This window comes from Humulus lupulus, chromosome 5, assembly GCF_963169125.1.
Source record: "Humulus lupulus chromosome 5, drHumLupu1.1, whole genome shotgun sequence".
Lineage (NCBI taxonomy): Eukaryota > Viridiplantae > Streptophyta > Magnoliopsida > Rosales > Cannabaceae > Humulus > Humulus lupulus.
Window position 1 is genome coordinate 14556366 of NC_084797.1, and position 17590 is coordinate 14573955.

The 17590-nt window shown below is 35.3% G+C and overlaps 1 protein-coding gene across 1 annotated transcript; it reads left to right on the top strand.

Annotated features, from left to right (window-relative positions):
* The first annotated feature begins 5914 nt into the window (after positions 1-5914).
* On the top strand, positions 5915-10204 carry LOC133834502 (branched-chain-amino-acid aminotransferase 2, chloroplastic-like). Its single transcript, XM_062264138.1, has 10 exons — positions 5915-6083; positions 6225-6280; positions 6623-6809; positions 7531-7707; positions 7795-7926; positions 8030-8128; positions 8212-8328; positions 8820-8915; positions 9067-9179; positions 9663-10204. The coding sequence occupies exons 1-10, from the start codon at positions 6018-6020 to the stop codon at positions 9775-9777; spliced, it is 1158 nt and encodes a 385-aa protein (XP_062120122.1). The 5' UTR covers positions 5915-6017; the 3' UTR covers positions 9778-10204.
* Positions 10205-17590: the final 7386 nt, after the last annotated feature.

Genomic DNA, 17590 nt, shown 5'->3' on the forward strand with positions numbered 1-17590 from the left:
CAAAAGAGCACATATGTATTACTCGGAGATCGTGAGCTCAAGCACCGTCGCACCCACGCCGTAGACCCACCGCCGCAAGCACCGTTGCACCCACGAGCGAGCCACGCCGTAGACCCACGAGTCGAGCCTCCCTGTCATACGACCCAAGCCGTGGGCCCCCATCACCTTGTTACACACCTGTAGCGAACAGAGAGAAAGAAAGAAAGATTGAATGAGAGAGTAGCTCAGAGAGAAAGATAGAGCAAGAGAGAGTTACTGAGTGTGAGAGAGAAGCAGAGGAAGCTCTCACCGACGTTGTGTGCTCTGGAGACTCGCGTGAGGCAGGGAATGACGAGACGAAACCAGAAATTAGTGTAGATACATGGTTGTGTAGACGAGAGTGAGTGGAAGAGAATAACGTGGCTGTGTAGAAGCTGAGTGTAAGAAAGAGAGGCAGAGAGGCGAAACCTGAAATTAGGTTTAGGGATTCAATGGAGGCTTAGGGGTTTGGAGGCTGAGACAAGTTTTCCGTGTGTTTTATTTTCATTTGGCACCTAGTTATATTTCATATGGCGCCAAATAATTTTTCACATATGGGATCCGTGTTTTTTTTTAATTTCTTATTAATAACACTTTTAAATATCTGTCATTTTTTAATGTAATATATACTAAAAATTGTTGTAGTGCTGACTACGTCCAAGATCACTGACTGGTTCTTCAGGAGGGTCTCTTGTCGACCCTCGACTCTGTCCAACCGCTCAATCAAGTCAGCGAGCTCAGGGGCTGAGGCTGGGGCTGGGGCTGGTGTTGGGATTGGTGTTGGGGCTGAGGCTGAGGCTGGGGCTGATGTTGGGGCTGGGGCTGAGGCTGGGGCAACAGGAGGGGTGGGACCTGCAACCTCCTTCCCCGGGGCAGCATCATCAAATATCTTGGCTGCTTGATAAACTATCTCCGCGATTTTCTCAAAAGTCGCATCATCTTCTTCATCAGCCTCCAAGGGATCCTGGCCAAGCTCAGGATAAAGGGGAAGATATCCCTCTGCCAAGGACAAATAATAGTCTTTTTCTGCTGGTCGAGGCTTCAACATTGGAAGGACGATCAACTGCAAATAATATAAAACATTTGGTTAACTCAAATAACGATAAAAGATAAGCATATAGATAAAAAAATGTTTAATGTCAATCAAATATAACTTACATTCTTCTTTGATAACATCGGTGAGGTGTCTGACTTGGTGAAATCCTTGTTCCTCTGATGCGACCAACTAAGCATCCTCAGGACCATGTTTCCCAAGCTCACAACAAACTTCATCGCAAGCTGCTAGATAGCCTCATATGCCCAGTACTGTAAGGCTGGGGCACAACCATACATACTGTACTTGGACTCTTGCTGCACCTTGGCATCCTTCTTGTTGTCATAGTTGGCCTTTTGCTTCACCATGTCCTTCTTACAAGACTGTAATAGCCTCCTATAAGAGTACTTCCCCCATGGATAGCTGATGAAGTACTCTACGTCCTCAACAATTTTCAGAATATCTCGCCATATGCGCAACTTGTCCTCTATGGCATTCATAACCCCTTCAACCAACAAACACAGACCAAGCTTGTACACATCTTCCACAATAGTACAAGTCTTGAAAGCATGGTCCACCTGTGAGAGCTTTACTTTCTCAGCATCGTTGAAATACTCCTTTATCAACTGGTCGCTGAGATTACGTTCTTCCAACTCTTCTGGTGATGGGAAGGTACTGAAATTCAACCCCGTCACCAGGGCAAACTCTCCCATGCCAAATCTACAAGACTTCGACCCCAAGAAGAAATGCACATCATCTTCGTTGTTGTTGGCGATTTTTCTCAACAGCAGTTGATGCACCAAGACTCTGGAGAAATTAAACTCTGAAGCCAAAAAGAACTGCTTGAAAGAGGATTCCTTAGCTCTAAAGGGGATTCCTTAGCCCTTTCAAGCAACCCGAGCTCCACAAACCTAGTCTTAATGTGATTTAAAGTGCTACTACCCCGATATGTCACTCGACCAGGTTAGTGATCACTGAACAGAACAAGCAACTTAGGCATCTGCAACAACACATGAAAAAAATTGGTAAGAAAACAGAATAAAAAAAAATTCATCAAAACACTGAAATAAGTTGTCATCGAGCTCTATTGAGCTATAATCGAGCTGTAACATACCCTATCGAGAAACTATTGAGCCTATCAAGCAATATCAACAGCCTAAATCTATCGAGACTATCGATCCAGTGTCAAGCCTATTGAGCTAAGCAAAACATGTCTACATAAATAACCATCGAGCTACAATCTAGTCTAATATCAAACCATTATCGAACCTATAAAGCCCTTGTAATCTAATACCACAGATCCATCGAGCTCCTATCGAGCCTTATCGATCCACCATCAAACCATTCAAACTACCCTATCGAGCCTACTATCAAACCATAATCGAGCCTATCGAGCTAGTTTAATATATTGCCATAGATCAATTGAGCTTCTAATACCACAGATCCATCGAGCTCCCATCGATCCACCATCGAACTGTTCAAACTACCCTATCAAGCCTACTATCGAACCATATCGAGCCTATCGAGCTGGTTTCATATATTGTCATAGATCAATTGAGCTTCTATCGAACCTATCGAGCCACTGGTTCAAACCCAGAAAAAATTTCCCACAAAATCGATGAACCCATTCCACAAATCACAGATTCAACAACAATATAAAGCTAATATGGACTTGGGTTCAAGATTTTACCTTTGTTTTTGAAACTTTGAAGGAAATATGCACCGTGGGTCTCAGGTTCGATAGAGAAATGGGAGTTCGTCGTGGGTCTCGGGATTGACGGAGAAATGGGAGAAGGTAGGGGCTCGATGCCTCGACGGAGGTGGGGGTTCGACAGTTTTTTGGGGATTTTTGTGAGAATGAGAGAGAGAAATCGAGAGTGTATAGAGAGAGAAGGTTGAGGTTGAATTTTTTGGGTGTGGAAAATGAGAAGGGTATTTTGGGTATGAGGGAAAAGTTTAGCATCAATTTGAAAAAGTTAATAATGCTAAGATTTTTTTGTAATTGTAGATATTAGTATGTATAAAAAGTGAAATTTCCCTTTGAAAATATTGATTAGCGTGGATGATCAAAATTTGAAATAAGAGTAATTTACAATACTAAACAATTAAAAGTGAGTCATGCAATGACAAATTTCCTTAAATTTTTGCAGAAAAAGTAAATTAAAGTTGGTGTTCATTTCTTATACTTCGTTTTTCTTCTACTTTATCTATAATTAATGAAGAAATATTGTTGTAATGGTTGTAAAAAGAACAATGCTAATGTTTAACCTTTTTAATAAAGTAAAAAAACATGAGAGACCAACCACGAAAGTGTGTTTGGTGTTAGAGTGTTAGGGTATAGTGTTTCACATGGAACAAGTATAAGAATATTGAGTCATTATAAGAACATGGGTAACTCCACTAATCATAAATTGATTTTTAGATGGAACCTCATGATTTTTATCGTGGTATCATGAGTCATATCCCTAGCGGGCATTCGATCCACACCAATCCAAATATTAGTAAGCCGGATTAAAAAAAAAGTAAGTTGCATGATATCTGCATAATGCTACAAGATACTTCAGATCAAAATAGCAAGTTAAGTCGCATGAGATCCACATAGTGCAAAAAGATCGGTGAGCAATGCCACTTATGATTCAAGATCGGTGAGCAAAAAATAGTCGTCATCTTGAGGGGGATATTAGAGTATATAGTGTCCCACATGACTCACTTTGAAGTTGAAAGAGTGGTTGGAGTGGGATGAGTTATAGAGACTTTTTTGAGTTGATCATATAATTATTGCATTCAATTAAAATATTTTAAATTAGTTGGTGATAAATTTGAAACGTGGTATTTCATTACTTTGGATAAACTTCACTTTCTTATAAATTAATTAAAAATATTAAATAAATTTTTTTATTTAATTATAAAAATATTGAAACTTTTTGAATGAGGTCTCCATTATTTTTGGGTGGATAAATTATTCAAAATTATCACAAAACTAGAGTATTGTTATAAGGCATCATACATGGTCAACATCCACATAAGATAATATTTAATGTTTACGATGATTTAAAATCCAGCTCTACTTATAATATAAAGTATTAAAATAATTGAATTCAATATTGGATACCTTATAAAGATATTTAAAACTCAATCATAAATAAAATATTACATCATGTATTGAACACATTATGAAAGGTGAAATTTTACTTTCTATACTTAATATTTGGTGCTAATTAAAATATATATTAGGTATATTAAAGATTTCAAAATAATAATACTTTTTGGCACTCTACCAAAAATACACTCCTCTCTTCCCTCTTCTCTCTTCCCCCTCTCTCTCTATCGGTTCACTCTCTCTCATCTCACGACACCACAAACACCACCACCACACTAAATATTGCATTTCGAACAAATCTTGGCATGATTTTATTTTATTTTATTTTTGCGATTTTTTTCTCAGTTCTAAAACTCTGAAATCTGCAGAAAATCGACTTTGCTCGATGGTGGTTCGATGGTGCTCGATACTAGCTCGATGGGAATTTCAAAATCAAGATTTTCATGAAAAAAAAATTTTGTTCGATGGTGTTCAATGCGATTCTTGTAAGAGACAATATGTTTCATTCGATTGTCCGTTTGGGGTGTTCTTTTTTATTTTGGTATTTTTTCAAGGTCTACACGTTTGACATGCTCATATGCACATTTGTGAAGTTTAAAACTTGAAAACATACAAAAACATGTGTTAAACATGAGGTATGTTTGCATTTTTGTATTTTTTTTCAAGTGTTATACTTCACAAAATGTGCATATGAGTATGTCAAACGTGTAGATCTTGAAGAAAATACCCAAAATAAAAAAAAATCACATCAAACAGACACCCAAGTGAAAAATATGTCTCTAGCAAGAATCGCATCGAGCCCATCAAACCACCATCGAGTAAACTCATTTTTTTTTCTTCATGAAAATCTTGATATTGAAGGTCTCATCGAGCAGCATCGAATCACAATCGAACAAGGTCCATTTTCTGCAGATTTCAAAGTTTTAGATCTGAAAAAAAATCACAAAAAAAAAACTTAAAATTCATGCCCAGATCTGTTCGAAATGCAATATTTAGTATTGTGGTGGTGTTGGTAGTGTCGTGAGGTGAGAGATTGAACTGAAAGAGAGAGAGGAAGATGGAAGAGAAAAGTGAGAAGAAATAAAAAGGGAAGAGATGGCGGTATTTTAAGTAAAGTGGCAAAAAATGACATTATTTTGAAATATTTAATATGCTTAATATATTTTTTAATTAGCACCTAATATGATGCATACAAACTGAAATTTCCCAAGCATTAATTAGCCCTTCTCTATAGTACGATAATGCCAAAAAAAAAATGTTTTTTAATTAATTTCTTACATGTATTATTATTTCCATTTGAGGTAACATATAATATAATAAAATGGTTCGCCCATGCAGTAGTGTAGTAGATCTTATCCTTATTCAGTACTGATTCATGGCCACCACTACATATCTATAAATAGCAGACATATAATAATACATGTGTATATATATATATATAAATATAAATGTAGTGATATCAATTTTTGAACGTTCTGGATTGGGTCAGAATCAATCATTATCATTTAAAGGTCTTTTGATTTTTGCTCTCTTTTTCCTCTTACGAATTCTCATCCCTTTACTTACTTGTCTGAGTTGTAATCCTCACCTATTGAGGTTGGTTCTCTCTCTGTCTAATCCCTTAAATAAATAATTAAAAATACAAGAAAAAAAAGACTTTTACACGTACTCGATAATGACCCTACATTCCTACTCCTATATTTTAGAGATATATATATATATATATATATATAAAAACAACACACCACTCTCGATTATTCACCATTTCTACTTTTCTTTTCTTTTTGTTTTTCATATACTTGGTTCCAAAATCTATTTCTTTGAAGATATTAAAAGATATTTTTAAAGAAAAACAACAACCATCCCATGTTTCGGAAAATGATGATTCAATCGTTAAGAAGAAGCAATACTCTTTCATCATCAGTTAATAAGGTTTATTTCTCTTCTCTATTCCCAATCCTTTTCCCATTCTTATTATTACTTCTTCTCTTCTCCATCATCAAATTTTTCTTTTCCTTTTCAAAAATCAAACAAGTCATATACATACATATATTTTTTTTTATGGACATGCAGTTGGGTCGATTTGGGTTTGCCTCTCGAGCTGCATCTTTGCCTCAACAAACATATGGGTAACTATATATATATATATATATTACATTTACGAGTACGAGGTTTCGAGTTCGATTCCTCAAAAGTTGTAGAATTCAAAACCTAAGATAACCAGTTTTTTTTTTTTAATTTTTTTTTTCCAGAAATATGATGAATAATGGTAGAATTGGAGTGTAAATATTATCTTCTAAGCCGTAGAATTGTATTGCTTTATATATAAGAATTAGGTTAAACGTGGGTCTGATTATAGAGATTGAAATTTGCCATTCTCCATTTATATTTAGATTTTTATACAATAATTAAGATATTATATATATATATATATTTGGTTACGTAATCAAAGTATGGGCTTGGGAGAGCAGAAATGTAGGGGTTGGTGTGGATGAGTACGCTGACGTGGATTGGGATAGTATCGGATTTGGTGTTGTCCCAACCGACTACATGTACGTTATGAAGTGTTCTAAAGACCAGAATTTTGAACGTGGAAAACTTAATCCATACGGAAATATCGAGCTTAGCCCTGCTGCTGGTGTTTTAAACTACGGTCAGGTAACATACTATTTCTTAATATTATTATTATTATATGAAATTCAAAATAAAATGAATGAATATTCAAAAATTGTTTAAAATTAGAATATAATCCGGGATATATATAATCTCCTTTATCATATATAATATAGTGTTGTTATTTAACACTATAAAATATACTTAGGTATGAGATTGTATAATATTCTATAATATTTATTAAATTTAAATTTATAATATTTATTAAATTTAAATATGCAAAAATTAATATTGAATTGCACTACTAATACAATACTAATAATACAATAATATAGTGACAATAGGCCTTACCAATTATCTGTATAATATTATTAATTTTACGAGACATGTTATGTTCAATAAGTTGAAAAGTCGTGGTAATGAAGTCAAGATAGCCACTCCTTTTCTCCACGTGGTCAAATCGTGTCAAAATGCACAGTCAAATTGAAATTTTATACTATTGAAAAAAAGAATATTCTTGAGAGCCACCTTATCTTATGGTGTCACCATCCTAATTTAATGGCAGATTCGATGTATTTTAAATTATTTTAGAATACGTGGGAGTGGATATTATATATAACTAATTACATCAAACTGGTATACACCACACCAGCACTACATATATAACAATACTTTTAAAGTAATACTAAATATTTACATATAATAATGTATAATTAATTTCAAATGAAGTTTAAAATTTAAAGTAATTAATTAAACAACACTACAGGGATTGTATGAAGGAACAAAAGCTCAAAGAACGAAAGATGGGAGAGTACTTCTATTCCGTCCAGACCAGAATGGCATTCGCATGAGGGAAGGTGCTCAGAGATTCTGTATGCCCGCACCTTCCATCACTCAATTCCTTGACTCAGTCAAAGAAACTGCTCTTGCTAACAAACGTTGGGTAAACTAATTAAACCTCTTTCCAAACAACCCCTTAATTACTTACTTAATCAATTCCTTAATTACTCTTTGATCAACCAAAATGCAGATTCCTCCTCCTGGAAAAGGGTCTTTGTATATTAGGCCTATGCTCATGGGAAGTGGCCCTATATTGGGTTTGGCACCAGCACCTGAGTACACATTCCTCGTTTATGCTTCCCCTGTTCGCAATTATTTCAAGGTTCACTATCTTCTATACCTATCATTCCTAAAAAAATAATTATAAGAGAATTTCTTAGATTTTACTTGATGAAAATATGATTGAATATTTTGTGATTTGAAAGGAGGGAATTGCAGCCTTGAACTTGTATGTTGAGGAAGAGTATGATCGAGCCTCCCCTGGTGGAGCTGGAGGTATCAAAAGCATTACCAATTATGCCCCAGTAAGAAAAATAATCTTTCTTATTTCTTTTTTACCATATATTTGGAACTAGATTTGAAAATGAATTTTTGGTTACACGATTAGGTTTTAAAAGCAATAACAAGAGCCAAAAACAGAGGATTTTCTGATGTACTATACCTCGACTCGGTGAACAAGAAGTATTTGGAGGAGGTTTCTTCTTGCAACATTTTTATTGTCAAGGTATATACATATTTAATATACTTCTAGGCTGCACCCCTAAAAATAAGTAACCTGTGTTTTGATATCCGGATGATTTTTGATAAAAAAAAAAATTATACTAATGTATATTATAATTATTTAAAAAAATTTGTAAATTTTTTAGAAATTTTGAATAATTTATAGTGCTGAAAATAATGTTCAAATAGTATGTTGCACGCGTGACTGTTTTTTTTTATACGAGTAGAAAATAATTTTTTTGAACCATATTTTCGATATTGTAAATTATTCATAATTTTTTGAAAATTTACAAAATATTTTAAATAACTACAATGTACACTATCACAAAAATCATTCTAGTGCTAAAAACAAGAAAAAAGTGTACGGTGCTCTGAAAAACATGAGTGCACTCTAGAATTTTCCTTTGATTTAATATCACTATTATTAAAAAAAAAAGCAAAAATACTTAGATTAATAATAAAGATGATGATGTATATATTTTTGTATTTTTGTAGGGTAATGTTATTTCAACTCCTTCAACAGCTGGGACTATTCTTCCAGGTGTCACTCGAAAAAGTATCATTGAAATTGCTCGTGACTATGGTTACAAGGTTATAATAATTATTGTCCCCAATATTACCAGCAACATACATATAAAATATCCTAACATTTTGATTTAATACAAGATTTAATTGACTAAGTTTTCAATAAAATTTGAAATAATAAACTTAAGAAAAAGAAAATGTTGTGAAAATGAAACAGGTTGAGGAGCGGGGTGTTATGGTGGACGAGCTGAGTGAAGCTGATGAAGTGTTCTGTACAGGGACTGCCGTTGGTGTTGTTCCTGTTGGTACCATTACATACAAGGGCCAAAGGTGATGGTTCATCTCTTTTTATTTTTTTAATTGGTCGAAATTTTCTAATTTATTAATGATTTAAGGTTTATATATTTTTAGACATTGTGTTTTGTCTCATTATTTGTTTGGACTTTGTGTTTTGACAAATTACTTTTTGGATCATGTGTTTTATAAAATAGTTCAAATAGACCCCTAAATCTGATTTTGATCAAAGTTTTTTGAACTAAAATCACAAATAATTCATCAAACTAACAACTCAGAACAAAAATACAATTATTCTGCCTAAAATCTGTGTTGTTATACACAATTTTTTGATCATCAAAATCAAGTTTAGGGTCCTATTTAAACTATTTTACAAAACAGATGGTCCAAAAAATAATTTATCAAAATACAAGGTCCAAACAAGTAATATGACAAAATAAAGATCTAAAAAGATATAAAATCATAAACATTTATTTAAAGTTATCACATTAATTAATATTTAAATAAATATATAAACAGGATGGAGTTTAGAGTTGGTGATGAGTCCACATGTTCAAGACTCTACTCCACCCTAGTGGGAATTCAAAGTGGCATTATTGAAGATAAGAAAGGGTGGACAATGGAAGTAGTTTGAGCTGGATTCGAGTCTTGTAGTTATCTCATCTAAAATAATAATTTTTATTTATTAATTAATTTTCTATAAATTAATTAATTATTATTTTAAGTGACATAACTATTTTTAAATGGGAAAACATAGGAAGGACAAGGGAAAATGATACAGAAGTTTTGAATCCCTTTGAAATGTTCTTCAAGTTATATACCTAGTGAATGTGGTTAAACATTATAATACTTTTAAATATCTAAATGTAATATTTCTCTTGTAAATAAATAAAAGTATTTTTGTGGTACTTATTGGCCTTTGTGTGTTAGGCTATGTTAGGTAGGAATGATGTAAAAGAAGAGGGATGGATAGGTTAAGAATAATGGGAAGAATAGTGGAATGGAAAGGTGAGATTGTAATTTTTAATTTTAAAATGATGGAGAATAATTTCCTTATAAAATTACTTTCTTACCCTTATAATATTATTATTTTTTTTTGGAAAATTTTCTAATTTATTAATTTAATTATAAAAAAAACATTTGTTGAGAGGTTTATAAAAAGTGGACAATTTTTCTATAGAGGCTTCACTTAAAGCCCTACCGGTAGGGCTCTCAATATTTCTCGACCCGTGAACAGTTTTCGGCGCGACTTTTTTTTATGACTATGTATATTGTAGCTATTTAGAGCATCCTGCGAATTTTCAGAAAATTCCGAGTAGTTTACAGTACCGAAAACTAGGTTCAAACATATTGTTTTCCACTCGCATAAAAAAAACTAGTCACGCGTGCAACAACATGTTTGAATCTAGTTTTCGGTACTGTAAACTATTCAGAATTTTCTGAAAATTTGCAAGATACTCTAAATAGCTATAATATACACGGTCATAAAAAAAAATAATGCCGAAAACTGTTCACAAGTTAAAAATACTGAGAGTCCTACCGATAAAGCTTAAAATGAAGCCCTATAAAAAAATTCCCCAATAAAAAATATACAACACTTTAATAAATCTTTTAAACTTTTTTGTTGTTGTTAAGAATGACGCAAAATACTTTATAATTTAGTAAACAAAATCAATAATCAAATATAGTTACATCAATTGTCAAAAACATTAATTTAATTTTTTTCAAACTTTTTCAAAAGGAGTGTCAATATCAATTCCACCATCTTTTTCAAAATTTACTTATCTTTCAATCACATATGTAATTGGTCATATAACATAATATATAGTTGGTAAAATCATCACGTATCAAAAGAGACCATGTATCTTCTTTGATGAGTATGTCATCAATCTTTCAAAATTATACAACCAATTAGAGGCCGCTCTGGCCACAGGCGGGCTAGGCCCGTGCTTAGGGCCCACCCCTACTCAGGACCTATTTTACTTAAAATTAGTTTAATTTTATATTACTAAATATTAGTTTGATTTTATTTAAAATTACATAAAAAAAAATTACATATACAAAAGAGTCCATTTTTTTTTAATTTATTAAAACCGTCTTAAGCCCATTTTTTTTCAGGCCGGTCCTGACCAATTAACTAGTATAATATAAAGATATCGTAAAGAACAATCATCTGTTTTCATTCTTCTCACATAGTTCGGTTGTGTATATCTATGTATATGTATATATTTATACATCAAAAATAATTTATATCACTTTATATGGCTATTTAATCCCATCTATATTAATGAGAAAGATCATTGGTTGGATTTATCATCTTCAAAAGAAATTCATACTGTAGTGGACTTAGACCTGCAAAGAAGGCTCTTGTTTTTGCTGAGATTTGACTAGAAATAAAAAAAAGCTTCAATTTGTAGATTATCAAGAACACCTATCTTCAACAACTCTGCATAAATTTCTTCTTCCTCATATATTTGTGGTTATGTTTTTTCAAATAAACTGCAACACATTTTTCAGCAATAACATTTCATTCTCTATTTTGCATCAGCTACATGATTATTCATACCTGATTGAATCATCTCAACATGTTTGTCTAGTGACTCTATCATAGACATTTTTTTTAACTCCTTTGGATGACCTACCACCTAAGGAGTTATATTTTGGAGACTGGATTAAAATTGTTTAATTTACCTCATCCAAGCCTTCAATGTCTACAAATTGACTGCAACTACTTTCTTTTTCCCATTGTTGGACATTTTCCTTTGCACTTATGACACCTTCTCCTGTTGCTCAATCTTTTGCGAATAGCTTGAACAATTTATCATAGTTTTGAAATCCAGCCACTTTCCATTTCTGAGCACTAGGCTTTTCCTACACAAAGAAACAATATAATATGGTTAGAATTAAGATTTGGTGATTACAATACCCTTAAATTTGAATAATTACATTACTAACCTCAACAAGAGTGATGACCCATGATTTGGTCAGCGACATGGAGTCACAAAAACGATAGGAATCAGAGAACTGAATGCAAGAATGTAAATGAAACTAGGATTTTATAGTGGTTCATCCCAGAGATTGCTAATAACCTGCGTCCACTCAGTGTTTTTATTGATGTAAAACCCCAAAACCTGCGATCAGCGTACAAGGGTGCATTGAATTTCACAAGTCTCGAAGATAGATACAAGTATTGTGTATAAAATCATTATTTCTCCCTTAATACAAAATATTGCACATGAAATAAACGAATCCTACAAGTCATATTTATAGGCTCATGGTTGTACATATAGGCCTAAGGGCCATGTTCAACTGGCGTTACAAGCATAACAAAACAATAGCATAAAAATGATATTTATATTTAAATTAGTAAATATCTCTGAAATATCTAACTTATAACCATTTCTGAGCATTTGTCTCGGTGTAGTTCTGGTCGTATGCCTTTACACCCCTTCTTTTCCTGCTGCTCAACATATTCTTTGCACCTATCGAGCAGCTTAATTTATTCTTAACACTCTGGTCATCAACTGACCAGGCCTTCATTAATAATAACCACGTCCCGCTCATGTACCTCTTCAATATATCACGTCATCATGCAAATATTTTGGAAAACATTTTCTCCCAAGTTTATTTTGATGTGAACAACATTTAATATGCTTACTCGACCAGCAATACTACTGACCAGTCACATCCGAGTGTACTTACTTTCTCTAAAATGTAAGTAATCACGACCTTTTCGGTTTCCCATAAATGATTTGACGGTTATTGTGGTTTCCCATGCATCGAAACCCTAAATTTTCATCATTACACATCATATACCCTTGACTGATATAAATACCCCTCTTCTTCCTTTGTTTCACTTTCACACGATCACTCTCTCTCTCTCTCTCTCTCTCTCTCTCTCTCTCTCTCTCTCTCTCTCTCTCTCTCTCTCTCTCTCTCTCTTTCTTCAAGAACACTCAGAAAAAACCTCCAAGAACTTCAGACGTTTTAGTGCGATCTGAGGCGTCTTTGAGCAACTTCGAGCAATTTCTCCGCTATTTCTTCAACAATCTTTACTTCAAGTAAGTTTTCGAACCCCTCCTACTGAATTTATAGCAATTTTGCTACACTTTGGTTGTGATTTGTCTGTTTTTGCAATGTTATTGATGAGTTTCTGGGTAAATCGGGTTTAGGAAAAAAAACACATAGAAACACTATGTTAAAATAGGTATTTTAGGTAATATATTGCATATAACAATGTCTAGGAAGAGCATTGGGGTTTATTTACACTGATTTCAAGTCCAAAATCAAAGTGAAAATTCGATTTTGGGCATTTAAAAAAAAATGAGTTTTTCCTGCCCGTTTATGAAGTTGAAAAGTTTTTTCGAAAAACTTTTCAAATTCACTTTTTGATCTATTTTTCCAACCTGCTTGCTTTTTGTGTTTTTACAAGGAAGCTGATGATCGGATAAAAGCTTAACTTTTATCCATGAGCAGTGTTGTAACGCCCTAAACTCCGGGGACCGTTACGGTGTGCCTTATAAACAGTGCTAAACTCGTTAATCGAGTCATTTGGCCAAAATCGTGTAACTAAGTATGATTAGCGGTTTAGGGATTAAATTTTTTTGTTAAGATATAACGTTTTATTAGAACGTTTACTGTATACATTGGGATTCCAAAAATATAATTTAAAGGTCTATTACAAGAAAATATTTACAACCAGCCGATCTAAGCGCAAAACAGGGTTTAACCCTAGTTCCTCTTTCAACCCTCGGCCATGGCGGTCAAGCAGCCGCATATGTACACATCGTCACCTAAGCTCTCCAACTCAAGGATGGTCGAGCTTTCTTTTGCCTTTACCTGCACCACATAGTACCCATGAGCCAAAGCCCAGCAAGAAAACTCAATATGCTCATGAACAGTAATAACACGTCATCAAATCATAAGGCACACACCTATCAAATATAGCCCTATTCAAGAAGGCAAATAAGTTCACGTACTGATGAATATAAAACATCAACCGATGATCATAATAATCATCCAGGGCTTTCAACCCCAAATAAAAGAGTGACGGTCGTAATCGTCACTAAGGTAAGCTCTATTCCCATTAGCCATGTGACGATAAGGTCACCGAGGCTTTGTAGATAAGTGATCATTTCACTAGCTTAAACAAGATAAGTGTTCGATGAACTAGTCACCAATATAACCTACTGCATGACCATAGAGTCACAACCATGGGATTCTGCTCCCTAGCCACGTGACAAACCGTCACCTAGGCCTTTGGCCCTGGCTCTAAGTAACTAGTCCTAGACTAGTCAAGCGCTTATAATTTTCATCGACCTTAGGGTTGGTCCAGCATTAATGCTCCTAGAGTAATTCAACACTGATATTGATTAGATCTAATCTTTTATCGGCCATGCGTTCATGACGCTTATGCCGTTTCCGGCTCTTAGGTCAGTAATATGCGACCAGTGCCGACCCTGACTAGTCAGTGTCATACACAAGTAAGCAATGCTACCAAACATATATCATATGTCAAATATCCGACTATGGGCATTCGCCATGCTTACTTAACAATTGCTAGCATAATTAGGGTCATGCATAAACACAAAGGCTCAAGCTCTGATCAACCTCATATTCAATATTCACGGCATGCCCTAATCACATGTTTCTCGTGCATCACATGCATCACATTTAAACATCCAACATGCATCAAGAATTACCATGCATGTCACATATACACAAGGTGCAGTTTTCTTACCTCTGGTTCGAGCGAGAATTAGAACAAGAACGACCCTTGAGAACGATCGATCATTTAATCCCTTAACGGTCACCTAGTCATAACCAAATACAATATCTGATTAATGAAAATCATCAAAAATAGGGTCTTGACCTAAACCCCACTCTCGGGACCTCGAAAAGTACCCGCACGGCGAGTAGATTCGATCCCGGGCCTTAGGAATTGAAACCCCGAGCCAAAAACCCTTAAAAACACTCAAAACGAGATTCTGATGAAACAGGGTAGTGCCCCAGCGCTACCCACTAGCACCCCAGCGCTTTTCACAGAACCAAAACCGCCCCAAAGCCACCTTGGGTAGCGCTGTAGTGCCCCCTTGTGGGCGCTGTAGCACTACCTCCAGCCTGAAATGCCCCTGAACCTTTCTCATTCGACTCCTTCATTCCCAACTTGATTCCAATGCTTCCAAACATCAAATTAAGTTCCAAATGAACCCAAATATCATCCACACACAACCTAGGCATCACAACCCCAAGAACCCTAGCCAAAACTCCAATCAATTCCCAACTTTCCAACTCAAAAACCAGCTGAAACTCAACTAGGAAAACAGAGCAAGAACAAGAGTTTTAATGGCTAAAAACTCACCTCAATCTCAGCAACACACCCTCTTCAATGGTAGAGCATAACCCTAGCTTATCATAGCTTGGTTCCTCAAAAAGAGCTTGAAAATCTAAAGAGAAAAAGAAGGAAAAAGAGGTGCGGGAGAAGAGTAACCTTTGCTCTGTTTTTGGTTCACTTCCACAGCCTTCTAATGGCTAATTATAAACTTAGGGTGAAAAGACCCAAATGCCCTCAAGTCTAAAATAAACCTTAACAGCCACCAAGGGCACAATCGTCCTTTCGCACCTATTTCGTTAATCATAATTAACACTCTCCAATTCCCGTTATTCTCAATATTCTCAAATACCAATAAATCATATCTCATTACCCTTTAATTCCCGGTAATGTTCTAATCATTAAAATCACCCCGAGACTCACCCCGAGCCCCGAACTTACTCTTGTTATGACCAGACCGAACACTTGCATTTCATGACCGTCTCATGCCGAAAGGCTCGAACAAATCCACATATAATGTGGTACCATTCATAACTCACCCACATGCACGAAAGTACACAATTACGCCCTCAACGGGCCAAATTACCAAAATGCCCTTATAATTAAAAATAAACTCATATGCATGCATTTATCTTCATATTATAATATAATTCACATAAACATGCATATAATCATTTAATATCGTAATAAATCAATTATGGCCCTCCCGACCTCCTAATCAAAGTCCTAAACCTTATTAGGAAATTCGAGGCATTACAAGTGTTATCCTTTCCTTTCTTTTCTTTTTCTTTCAATTGGTCGTAGATTCTCACTTCCCCTTATTCTTCTTAGATATTCATGCATGATCCCTGGGGAGGTGAGAGGCCAATAGACAACAATCTCCTCGCCTTGCTGTTTGAAGATCAAGAACAACCTTCTCTGTCCATACCAGAGCCTTCGGCACCATCCCCAATTCCTACGACCAATTTTCCTCGAAAAAACACCAAAGAAAAAACACAATATGGGTCATGTCAAACAAACTGCCCAGAGAAAAAGAAAAACCACTGACTCACCTACCAGTTAGCCAACAACAAACACTGAGGGCCTCAACCCTTAAGGGTTGCACCACCAGATATCCAACCTAAGGCCCGTCCACATGAGGACCCACGAGCAGATGTACCCTGGTACATTGCCCCTCCAAGTGTCATATCGACCAGGATGGTGGCAAAGTATCCCAAGAAGTATGGATTTCCTGGGATTACTCTATACAAGCCTACACCCGACTAGAGGGAAAACGTGCCTGGAGGTGCCTTTAGTGCCTGGTCAAGGTACCACATAGAAGCGGAAGCAATTTTGTCCATGCACGCATTTTTCTGAGGGGTAGCAATTTATTTTGAGTTCGCTCCATTTCAAATAACCCCCAACAGATATAGAGTGTTGTCAGCACTCTATATTTTGTACAACCATAAAAAGTGGCACGTGCCCAACCCTCACGAGATTAACTTTTTGTTTGATCTCAAATCCATCCCTAACCAAAATAACAAAGGGTTCTTCCATTTTTATCACCAGGAATCTGGTTGCACATTCCTCAATGATACAACCTACAAATCCAATGTGGGGAAGTACTTCCAAGAGTATTTCCTCACAATCGATCTGGTTGCAAATAACATGGTCTTCACTCGAGGAGGTAAACTCTTTAGTCTCAGTTCCGTATTCTCTTAGTCACTTTTTTATTTATTCTCTGTCCTTAGTGGGTTTGTATTGTGTCTAGGTCCATGGTGTTCATGATGTGTTCCATATATCTATGCTTCGAAATTATATATCAGATTCAACGCATGTCTTAAGTTTTGAGAATTTGGAGCTTGATCAGGGTTTATCCTATGAAGAAAAGCCAGTTCAGATTCTTGACCGAAAAGATAAGGTCTTGAGGAACAAGACCATCGCCTTAGTGAAAGTGTTGTGGAGAAACAGCAAGGTTGAGGAGGCGACGTGGGAGCTTGAGTTAGAGATGAGGGAGTGGTACCCCGAGTTGTTCAGGTAATTTCGAGGACGAAATTTCTGTAAGGAGGGGATAGTTGTAACAACCCGAATTTTCTAATCAGACTTAGGGCCTTGATTAGTGTGCCTGGAGGGCAAT